Here is a 12,777-nt window from a genome sequence, read left to right as displayed (position 1 = left end):
CTCCTCCTAGTTGAGCTAAATCAGTTAATAGAACAGAGGTTTTCAACTTTTGTCTGTTGTGAAAAGAAATGATGTCGCAGCTATTTGTTACGGTACTGTAACATAAAAATGAAGCATACGAATTCTTCAATGATAATGCAGTAAACGTTGCGTCATTTAATTGGTCGAGGAACATATTTCTGATTGTGTTTAGAGCGGTTTATACGCAATATCCAGATGCTAGCCTTTTCGTATACTTGCCTAAATGTTAAAGTTCAGATCATTAAGAGTTACAGAAACTCGTTTGATCTACCATATTTGGCCCCAGTTGGCCTCTCGGGCATCCCATTACTAGAAGACAAATTTAGACAGTATGAGACTTAAATGGGAAACACTGGCACTTAGAGGTACTGATTTTACCAGTATAATGTACATCCAAGTCACAGATTCGTTATCTTATCGTGTAATCCTAACAGACGAACGTCAGTTGGATTGGATTTTAGTGTAATTTTATAGCTAAGGTTACACGTCACGTAGATCTGTAGGTTAACTTGGAATCCGCACCACATGAAATACACCGGGAATCAAACAAGAATCTAATGCGCAGATCCTGACCATATACCCACGAGCGAACTCCTTTTCGGGTCGGCGTTTAGCACCCCTGCTAGCATCGAGGCAATATTAGACGCGGATCTACAATTTAACAGACGAACGTTTTATCATAAAATCAAATTAGTATTTCAAGAGAAAAGGCAGATATTCTCTTAATGTTTCTGTTTTGTTCAATTTTAGGTAAGAGAATGCTACATAAAGTTTCTTGAACCCGACGTCTTGGTACGTTCAAGGATGGTTGTAGTTGAAGATTTTCCAAGTCCAGCCATTACAATATGCCGTAATCCAGGATTCAAGGAGGATGTTCTGAAGGTAAATCGTCGTAAGAAAATTTGTTATTTTGGGGGTTTTCAATGCTTCTATGATTTCGAAAACTTCTTGTGTAAGAAGAAATATTCATTGAGTACCTTATTGCAATCTAAATTTTACATGAACACGTATATATAAATGCGAGATTTAGTTTTTAAGATTCGCTGTGCAATAAAAACCAAAACAAGCAACACCTGACAAGAAAGATGTATTTATTAATCCATTACATACCATTTTCTATTTTCCGAAGTAAAGTCCGTCTCGGTTTAAACATTTGATATAACACCTTTCTCAAATAATTCTGAAGCCTGTGATAATAGCCCGTTATTCACGGTTGTTTTCATTTCTTCATCAGTATATAAACTCTTCCTGCCTAGGAAGATCTTCAGATGGCACTAGAGGTGATATTCACTATTCGCAAGGTATGGACTGATTTTCGAATTTCATTTAGCCAAAAGATCTTATTCCGACCTTCCAGAACAAGTTCAACATTTTACTGTCTTTCATTGCATTGCCACCATGTATTACCCGTTGCACGAGTCTGTGCATTTGTTTTGTAGTGGCGCTGTTGTTGTGTTTATGTTTTGACACTGGGCTAAGGGGGCAGCGGGAGGGAATGCAAGAATTGTTTTCTGTATTCCTTTACAGGGTTGCCAGGACGTCTTCAGGTTAGGCAGGCAACTAGATATTTTAATGTTTGATTCCATATCAAATAGTTTTACATATCTCTCGCAAAACGACTTGAAATATGTACACACTACTCTCACGCAAAATTTGATTCTGTTCGTATCCTTTTGATTTTCTCGAAAACCTGACCATAAAAGAAATCTCAAGAAACTAGTACCACTGGCGACCCTGCTATCTTGCTCCTACAACTTGTAAACAAGGAAGTTAGTTCCCAACTTCTCCACATGCAGAGAAAAATCTGACGAGTAATACCTCACATATTTGATTAGTGATATTCACAGTTGTCATGTGTTTTGCTGTTAGGGATAGGATGATAGTCCGTTTAACATAGTCTGCAATCTTAAACATGTTAACTTTGCAGTGTAAAGACTACAGATTTACTAGTTAAGTTAAGTTATGGAGTTGGTTTTCCATCTCCGTGGTGAGGGAGGGGCGTGCTATTTAGATATTGTGTTCACGTGTGGTTCGGATTTTGTGTCGGGTAGTAACTGTGAAGAAGAAGTGATAGAGTTGTTTTATTTTGAATATGCGTTTTTGGTTGGGTTCTATTATGTTCTTTGCCGTGGTGATGTGTCATGTGTGTATGTGGGTGGGTGTGGAGGTACGGAGCAGCTCCAGAGTCAGAAAACATTTTGCCTCGAAAGTGTATTGTTGTTGCGACTGTCTGATTGGTTTTCTCGTTGTATTAATTCGGAGGTTTTCTCTTGGAATGGAAATGTTATGTGATTGTACTCGAGAATGCCGAATACCTGTAGTCTCATTCACTCTTGAGAGCACGCAAAATTTTAAACGATATTCACAAAGAACTTTACTTAAAAATAACCTCAATATAATAGTAAAATGATTCATGTTATTCATGACAATATCTCGCCATATAACCAAAGTCGTTCACGGGGTGTACATGTAACATTCAGTTTGTTTCATTATATGAAGACTACAGGGAAAAAGGAGGTAAGTCAAGAAATGATCGAAAATGAGTTAACAGGAGAATAATGTAGCCTGAAAGATGTAGTTTGTATGGACTAAAATCCAACAGTAAGGAGGATAGTCACTAAGAAATATGATGCTAAAGATTTCGCCTACAAGGGAAGAAACAGGTAAGTCAGTGGAAAACAGAGTAATTGTGTAAAGTTATAAAAAAATCACTTAACTCCTTTTCCCCCTGTTATATTTATGTTAATTATATTATAGAATATACACTACTGCACGATCTCTTCATTATTAGCGCTTATATAAATATAGCCGAGTTTAGATAATATTTTTCTACATTTATATTAATACATGTTCTACATTAATATTTTTTTCATACTTTCTTCTCTTTACAGTCAAAGTTCTTAAGCATCTTAAATCTTTGGATTCTAATTGACAATGCATCTGAAATGGCGACTCAATGGAAGGAAATAACTTACGACTTTAATGAAACTATCCAATCTGTAGAAACTAGTGGCGAAAATATGTTTAGTAAGAGAACCTACTTCTAGTCAACAGTTAATTGATGTCAATACTTAATTTATCTAATGACTTTCACGTGTTATGATTTTATACTTTAAGAAACTAATAGTTTATTCCAAGAGTTTAGCTAGATCTTCCTTATTTAGATCAAAGTAAGTTACCTTTCTCGATGATATTTCTCGTTAATCATTTAGTAATACTCAAATTCACATAGTTTATTAAAATATATCAACAAAGTAACGGTATAAATCTTTAAATTATTGCCGGATCTGACTTCTATGTCTAGTTGCATAAATGGATATGCGAATTTCCTTTATATTGTTGTAAATTCAATACAGATACATCTCAAGAAAACCCAGATTTGATTTTTGTTGTATCATAGTGATTCGGATACTACTTTAAAGTGTAGATCCACGTCCTATTAACCATTAGCGGTGATAATACAATAACCTCCTAACAAACAAGCAAAGGCTCAAAAACAGCGCATGTTTTAGTATTATTTCACCTGTAGTTCCGCCGCAATTATTTTGTAAATATTTCTACACAAGCCAAATAATAAAGTAAGAATTGTATTCGTGAAATGGAAGTTCCTAACATTCGACTTAACCACTATTTGTGTGTGTCAATCTGTGTGTTCCCTGATATATCTCGTAAGAATTTATCCATTTCTAAAAAAAACTCGATATTGTCTACCTAAAAAGTTCTGAAGTAAACTATTGAATAATATTGTTTAGGGTCGCAATCTATCAGGAATAAGAGTGTAAAACCTGCCTCAAATCACAAGTTCGCACGTGTGCAGAAAAAGAATTTTGTTTGGGAGACCCAGGTTCGATTCCCGGTGGGAGCTAAATTGGTTCGGTTCTATGTTAATCAGTAGGTCCACGTCCCATATAGCCTCACTGCTGAAAGGGACTTTAAACTCAAAATCAACTCAACTCAAAAACTTTTGCTAAATATACTACATGAAGTAATTTTTTTTTAAATAATAGTCTATAATTTCCTTAGGTCGTTGCAATCATTCTCACAGCCTGGTGTTCAAGTCTGCCATTTGAAAATGCAAGTTTTCCTAACCATCAAAAACGAAAAGAAGTTTCACGTTCAATTACGTATAAAATGTTAGTCTTGATCTAACATTTGAATATTATATTTAATTCTTATTAATCAACACACTGAGTAGGGATTAAAAATTAGCGAAGGCTAAAGCGGAAAATTACTCTTACCATGATTTTTTTAAAGTTCCATCATAACTTTAACCGTTATTTAACACGTGTAATAATAATAAGAAGAATCGATTTAATATATTTTTTATTCTCTTTAAGGCTTTCCAACATTAAATTAAAACGAATCAAAAATGAAAGGGGAATTTAGCAGCTCTAACGTTGAATATATATATGCTACACTACAAATTTCGTAAAAAATGATTTTGATATTTTTAAGCGTTCATAATTATTTCCATTAATTGGATTTATAATTAATTGAGAATGAGAAAGTGAAACCATTCCCACGTTCCACAATTTCAAGAAATATATTCTACTGCTCTCTGATATTTTAAATTTAGAAGTATGAATGTTGTTTAGAGCTTTGCATTTGAAAGAAAATATGATATCAACCACAAAACTAATTACACTTCTGACTGCGATAACTTCATTGTGTCAGGTCTAGTACTTTTACTGGTATGGTTTCTAGAAACCCTGGACAGAGGTAATCCAATTTACACGTAACATTTCTAGCTGGTAACGATAGTTGGTAAACCTATGGAGTACTATGCAAATAATGCACTAAAATTTCTCATTTTTTAGATTTATCTCTATTGTTTGGAGGGTGTTGTTCATTGAGTGCTAATATAACATGTAAAAACATTATAACTCGTTTAGTAAAAGCTATAACAGTTACCGAGAAGTACTCTCATGGAATCTATTTAGCGTTCTAATAATATGTACCATGCTCTCGCTTACCTTTCTATTGAAATAGGAAATCAACACCTTCCCCGTCTTATTTCGAGCATAAAGATTAAAGCATTGTGTCTCGAATTTTCACTTTTTAAATATAGAATCCATAGCATCCGTCTCAGTCTTCGAGTTAGGTTCGGAGGATGGAATAAAATACTAGAAAATAAAATTGCTTAATTTAGGATTTTATGATATCATTAACAAACTACTCGCCCAAACCGTTTGACTACTGCTCACTCTATATAAATCCAATTTTACGTAAAATATTTCCCTGTATCATACTTGGTTTGTTTACAGTCAGATTCAGTTTGCGGCAAATGACTGGAAATTACATCTCTAGCGATGTACAAATGATATTTTGGCACATATCACATTTACGTTAGCAGTACAATAACTGAAATAGGTTGAATGTGTGAAATGATGGAAGGTATAGTGATTGTTACTAATAAAAAGGTAATAAGAATTACTTAAATAATAAAATTTTATGAACAAAGTTACGGTAGTTAACTCAACTAATGAAGGTCTCATTATAGGGTCTTAGTGGCTTGTCAAGACTAACATGGAAGAGTTTTAATTAGCTAACAAGTTTTTGTGGAAGCGGAAGGTATTAGTCACTGTACATTGGTTATCGTATTGGATTTTCAAGCAGGGAATCGCGGGTCGAATCCCTGTGGGATGGAAGTTTTTAACATGCTTTAGTTTCAATTTTAATTCATACTCACTGTAATAAGCAGAATAGGAAATAGACTTTGGAATAATGGCAATTTGAATAGAATCATAAATGGAGGCAAATATACACATAGTTATTTCCTTCGTTTTTTTCAGATTTGATATTTTCAGTTTGTTTCAACTATTATAATTCACGTATGATCAAAGTTTGTTTCTTTCTTGTCATATACAATATGTAATGAAATAATACATTGTCTACAAACAAGGAGTTATAATGTTTTTGATATGTATCACTCATTGATCAATACGCTACAAACAATTAAGACAAATATTAAAATGTAGAAGTATTTGTTACATCAACTGCACAGCAAAATCCTGTCTCAGTGCACCACAGGCTTACTAACTATCGTTATGTATAGATTGAATTGGACCTCTGCAGGCGTTTTCAAAACCAGCAAAAGTACTGGACGCGACCTAATGGAGTTATAGCAGTCAGTGGTACAATTACTTTTGTGGCTAACTGTACAGTAACTAGAATTTCTTTCAAACTTGCAGACGATTATCATGTGTCGAAGGTTACATTATTCAAACATGGAAATTGTTTCACCGTAGAAAAGGTTAGTACATCTACAGAAGGCGATCATTATTATCTGATACTTGGAAGCAAAACTCGCTTTGATAATTCTCCTGCGTTTTCTATCTACATTCATGATAGTCAAGAATCATGGTCAGGTAAGAACTTTATTTATTTCTTATGAAATACACCAAACATATATAAGCACTTTTTTGGTGGTAGTACATATAGACTTTAGTAAAGTTAATCACTCACATACAGTGCCGAATTTACATATAAGCTAAACAAGCTACAGTTTAGGCCCCGCTATCTTGGGTGCTCCTAAAAACCTAAAGAAAAAACTGGATATACATTTCCATAGTATAAGAAAATCAACAAACAAAGTAAAATTTACATACCGGTATACGTAACGACAGTGCTTCCTGTGGTGTAAGCTACTGTGATGTAAGCAATGGGGCTCCTTCTGCTAACCTGCTTCCTAAAATATCACTAGTTTCTTCATTTCTGTACATGGAATGCCTATGTTCATCTGAACACATAAAGGGCCCCATTATCTTCAATAGCTTAGGCTCCCATCAAATCTAAATCCGGCTTTGCTCACATAATACGAGTGCGATATTAAAATCGAAACAAGCAATATGCCTAAAACATATTTTACCTTAAGATACTTGCCCTCTGTTTCGTAACCCGAATACTAACGACTTTCTTTTTCCAACCATTGGTATTTTGAGGCAATATCCGATATGTCCAACAGTAATTACTTTTAATTACTCAGAAGCGTATTATGATAGAGCACCATTGCTCCTTTTATGTGACAATGAAATAAAGAAGTTGAAAAATAGCTACATTTTTCTAAATTTGATTTTGCTTTAAAGTCTCGTTCTCCCTGGAAACTTTCCCGGAATTTGTACAATATGTTTTATGGTGTTAACAATTTCACCAATATTCGCAGTATCGATAACTTAAAAAATCGATAACTTCTTTAGTGATAATTTTGTTATAATACTTTCTATTTGTCGTCTTTTTCGTAAGGTTCTGATTTTGTACTACAGCTTTAAATTTTCTCACTTTTTAATTCTTATTTATATTTACTAATATCACTGTCACTGTCGGTCTGTGTTGTTTGTGCCCGACTCTGTCTACCTTTCTATTAGTATTGTGATCAACATTATCTGTGTTTAGATGGTCTTTACTTAGCTATCCATTACTTTCTTGAAGCGATATTTCTTTTCCTAATTGTTAGTCATCATATTGATGTCAAACTACTTTCGTATTTTATTAGGATTAGAAGAGCATGATATTGTGACAGTGAAAAATAAACAACATTCGGTTTAGAAACTAAACCTCATATTATGACTAATCGCGCGTTGAGAAAAAAATATAACTTCATAAATGTTAATGGTACAATTTCTAAAATTCAAAAAATCTCTGTATTGGAAACAACAAACGTAGCGGACATATATTCCTCAAAACCTGCCACTACATCAATAAGCTTTCGAGTGATGAAGGTGAGTAGAGCACCTACCATCCTATTAAAAAGATTGGTAAACAATACTCATGTTTCACAGCTTGTTTGCTTTTATTAAAAATGAAGAAAGTTAAATTGGTTAAGAAAAAATCGCCGTATTAAAAAATATATATATATTTTAAATTTATATTCCTGGTAAATAAAATGTTCCAGTCAATACGTGTAAATTTAATGAAAATGAAAAAAGTCATAATAAAAATATTATATTTTTGTATCTATAGGAAATAAACTGTGCCATTTTAAAATTATTTGCCTTGAAACTTAGATATTCTGTTTAAATTTTAGTCTTGTAGTCAATAGTAAGAAAATAAAAAGAAATGGATACTATATTTTGCGTTTATAGTTTTCTCCCTTTATGCTGTCCAATATGCTATAAATAAACTTTAAATGTTTATTTTTACAATTATCCTAAGAATAGAATTTTGGTAATTAACTATTAGAATGATTCATGACATTTACAGGAATTGGTCTTAATTGGCAGTCAAACGAAATGATCTCCACCAGAGCAGGGGAAAGAATAAATGTTGGATTACGTACCCAATATCATCATGCGATAAGCAAACCACAAATTCCGTGCAAAGAAGACGCAAATTATAGCCTTACCAAGGTATATAATGAACTTTAGATCAAGACTGTAACTAATGTATATTCTATTACATTAACAACATAAGTTCCATTTCTCTGAAATTTACGTTGGTTAATCAGAATTTATGTAATACTTTTCACAATAATTCCAGTTGGATAAAACTTAAAGATTTATTCGTATCTATCATGAGACTTGAGAAAATATGTCATGACGTAATTATGGAAATTTTATAGAATGAACAGAGATCATTTATTGATATGTATGATAGCAAAATGGTAAAAGGTAGTGAGAATGGTAATTTGATATGTGCGAGGACTACTCTTTCAAGCACCTTTAAGTTACCAAGGGAAAACAACGTGAGAGTGAAAACAGGAAGAAGGCAATCCTATTCATTGTACATTGCTATTGCTCATACCGATTAAAAAACTCTGACATTCAATGATTGCGGAACAGCGAGGGTGGAAACATAACGAAGGCAATCAAAGTATCAGCAAATATGAATTACGTGATGTAACTCAATTTCTGTAGACGGAAGGGCATAATACATCTGAAATTCATCCTGGCATGAGTAAGGATTAGGGTGGGAACACTCCAGCTGCCCGACTATTTCAGATAGTTTAGAGAAATAACAGACGAGACTAGCAGAAGATAAATATCTATGCCAGTAGACAACCTTGATGAACGCCCGCACCTTGATCATGTGGTTCGTGCAAGATTGTAGGTTATGTGATTTCTGAATTGTCTGCTCTTAGAATTCCAAGACACTCGGATGACGTCTGAATATGTCGAATTACATCACACACTTCAAATTTGCCGGACCCTTTTTTAAACTAAATATGTTTCACTATTGCTACTTCACAGACGAAAGAGTTTGTCAATCGGTGTAAGGTTGGGCGGTATCCAGTAAAGATTTTGTCTTATGTCCGTTTCCTCACCTCAGGTGGTTCTTCTCTAGTAGCATAATGGAGTTTGAAAGAAATAGCTTCCGTATTTAGAGTACCAGATATAATTTTCATATCTGTTTTTAACTCTTTATTCCCAATGTTCGTGATAGATATCTATTGTTATTTTGCGGTTTCGAGATTGGTTTCCGGTGAACAAAATTGTTAATTAATAACATGGAATGCTATTATCTATTTATTTATTATTATTCGGATCAGGCGTCTCTAGGTTATATTCTATCAACATCTTTATCTTTGTATGAAACTAAAAGTGGTAGAAACGATCCAAGTTTTAGCATTGATTCCCATAGATAAAAAATGATAATAGATAGCAAGAAATTTTCTTTGGTTCGGATTCAGTATTCCAAACAAATTCCATATCTGCTCTTATTCTTCTATTTAAAATCCATCTCTTTTGCAATATTGATTTCCCTAGATTAAAGAAAGGAAGTCAGAGTTCCAAGAATAGCTTTTATTTATTGCTTATATTTTTCAAAGCAAACAAAATTATAGAAATCTTAGATGATAATAGCAAAGAAATTTTTTCTTAACATTGATTTAGCATCCGGAGAACCATTTATGGTTCTCCATCTTATTTCTTCTACTGAAAAAAAATCTTCTGCCATCACTTATTATCAATTCTGCTTTTAATATTCGAACTATGTAGTTTAGAAATTTACTGGGAGTTTATATTTGTAATAGTTTAACCTTAATAGGTAAGCATGAAATTATTCCACATTTCTTCCTAATAAGAAACGCTATTAATAACTAAATTAACTAATATCATCAGTAATAAAAAAATGAGCTCAATGTAAGGTCCCGTTTACGATCTAATGTCAACTGACGTCATATGTATTCGTTTCATAAAGGAAACAAATGATCATAGGTTACGAGCAATATTTGAATATAATTACAATTAAAAGTGCCGTTATTATGTTATTTTAATTCATATTCTATACCTTTGTTGCGTATACATGACAAGGACATAATTGTTTCAATATTTATCAACTTGTTACACATTATTATGCAAGGATGTAATTAATCGTTTAGTCCTTATTTATGAACCTTTTAATTAGTTGAGTTGAGTTGATTTTGAATTTAATGTTTCTTTCAACAGTGATGCTGTATGAGAAGGAACCTACTGCTTAACATAGAATCCGAACCACATGAGCTCCCGCCGGGAATCGAATCCGGGTCTCCCGCGCTAAGGTACGTATGCTAACCGCTTAGCCGCGGAGGTGATCTACCTTTTAATTAGTATTAAATGTCACCTGTCAGTTCATTAGTCCCTGCTTTTGAGTTATAAGCCCAAAAGAAGTGCACATTGTAGCATTTTAATGAGAACTCTGCATTTCTCATTTTAAATGACATAACTCCTACAAACTCTGAATCATGCTGATATGACGTACTTTAATAATCGGATAATGTAACTTTGATGTGCTTAATATATATTGCACATCTACTTGTTCCTTTCGCTAGAATTAAGCATCAATTCCAACAATGTATGAAGTTGTTATATAATGTTCTTACTTGTTCCAGTGTGTCTTGGATTGTATCAGAGAAAATTTGGGGAAAACATACGGATGTGATATGCCATGGTTTGACATTCCTGGACTCGATATATGCAATACACCACTCAGTATTTACAAGTTTTCCGTTAGCTTTGAACAGCTTATACTAAATTACAACAGTAGCTGTTCATGCATCCATCCTTGCACTTTAAGACGAATAACACCATCAACGATCGAAAGGGAAACAATCATTGGAATCGATGAGTACAAATCTCTGTGCTATGTTTCCATTCGCATGGAAACGAATGTGGTGGAGCATTTTGAAGAAATTCTGGCATACGATGGAAGTCAGTTAGTTTCCGATGTGGGAGGATCAGTTGGGTTCTTGCTTGGAATTTCTATTTTTGGTATGGTGAATACTACTCTACAATTTCTTCAAAAGGCACATAATTATTTCACGATGAAACATGTGCAGAGGCGTTTGAAATTCATGATCAGCAATAAATAGTACTTAAAGAATTAAGAATTAGACAATAACGTTTTCTTCAAACAAGAACTTTTATTTGAAAGTTGGTATGAACATCATTGTTTAACTGCCATGATAATAATTTGTTAGTGAACAGTTTATTCATATATAGATGTTAAACTTTTTAAAACTAGAACTTTCGCAGTGCAATGCTTTAAACCCTTGTAAAACGAAGTGATGTAAACATGTTTAAGCACTAGGCGCGTTCGGAAAGTAACGTCCGATTGGTCACTATGCGTAAAGTTGTGGGAGCAGCGCTAACATCTTTGCACGGAAGTGCGTGGTAGATCAGTCTACATCCAGCTGTGGTTCTCTGATCACTAGTTCCACTTTTGTAGCGTCTCAAAATGTGTGCTACAATAGAAAACCCATCAAAATGCGAGTTGCGAGCTGTTATATCTTTTCTTATGTCAAAACAACATTCGGCAGCAGTTATCCGTCGGGAACTTTGTGCCGCGAATGGACCAAGTGTTATGAGTGAAGGAGTTGTTCGTGAATGGGTTCGTTCATTTGAAAGTGGACGAATAAACATTCATGACGAAGATAGGTGGCAGGCCATCAGTGGTCACTGATGAACTCTTTCAGGAAACGTTCGTGAAAATTGACGTTTCTCAATATCGGAGCTTTCCGATGAATTTCCACAAATTTTCAGCTGTGTTATATGACGCAGAGGTTAGGCTACAGCAAGTACGGAGACTTAAAACAAAGTCGGGAGATTTTTATGCTAATGGATTTCTAAGCTAGTGCAGAGATATGATATTTGCTTGAATGTTTATGGAAACTATGTTGAAACATAGAGCAAGGAAGTGGTTTTGAGATGTATGTATAATTTTTTTCTTATTCACTTTGGTGTCTCTTTTTTAACCAATCGGAGGTTAATTTCTGAACGGCGCTCTTATTTACCCTACTGTAATCTGTAAATAATATGTGATAGTAACATTAACAGATGTATTTGTGGTGTAAGAAATAACACTTTGCAAATTAAATGAACTTTCTATATTTGTCAGTATTTCAAAAGAAATGAAGCAATAATTTTTGCACGAAGAAAAATGTATATCTAATTTCTTCTCAACAAAATAATATCATAGTACCGGCTTTGTTAAAAATATTTGATTTTCTTAGCTGTTTCTGTAGAGCCATCCACACTTGATTTACTTCACAAGTGAAAGTAAATTTAGTAAAAGTATGGAGATAATTTGGGCGTATAATAGCTTTATTTCAAACGAAAATATATTCTTTATTACATCATTGTCAGAATACTGCATTGTGTGAACAAGTGTTTTTGAATCAGATTGTAGTGTATTTTCTCAATTGATAAGTGTAGGGAAAATGAATTTGATTAACATAGAAGGTGTTAAAGGTCCAGAATGGTGACAAAGCAAATCACATTTGTTAAACTCTGTATAATATTATTGTATTGTAAGTATAGAGGACATGGAAGAAGTAAATACAAT

General features: G+C 33.6%; 1 protein-coding gene and 1 long non-coding RNA gene across 2 annotated transcripts in view; both read left to right on the top strand.

The window, feature by feature from the left end:
* Positions 1–773: 773 nt before the first annotated feature.
* The window catches only part of LOC145667887 (uncharacterized), an 81,251-nt gene continuing 69,247 nt past the window's right edge, over positions 774–12,777 (top strand). The window contains exon 1 of the mRNA XM_081735318.1: positions 774–903. Within this exon, the coding sequence (XP_081591444.1) occupies positions 826–903 (78 nt within the window). The 5' untranslated portion in view covers positions 774–825. The remainder of the gene's footprint in view (positions 904–12,777) is intronic.
* On the top strand, positions 6,228–11,627 carry LOC145667454 (uncharacterized). The gene is made up of 3 exons (XR_014127889.1): positions 6,228–6,389; positions 8,221–8,366; positions 10,826–11,627. It is a non-coding gene; the product is annotated as an uncharacterized LOC145667454 (long non-coding RNA).

Source organism: Thermobia domestica, chromosome 13 (genome assembly GCF_964235325.1).
Source record: "Thermobia domestica chromosome 13, izTheDome1.hap1.1, whole genome shotgun sequence".
In the NCBI taxonomy this organism is placed as follows: Eukaryota; Metazoa; Arthropoda; class Insecta; order Zygentoma; family Lepismatidae; genus Thermobia; species Thermobia domestica.
The sequence above is the reverse complement of the archived record's forward strand: the minus strand, read 5'-3'. Positions and strand labels throughout refer to the sequence as shown.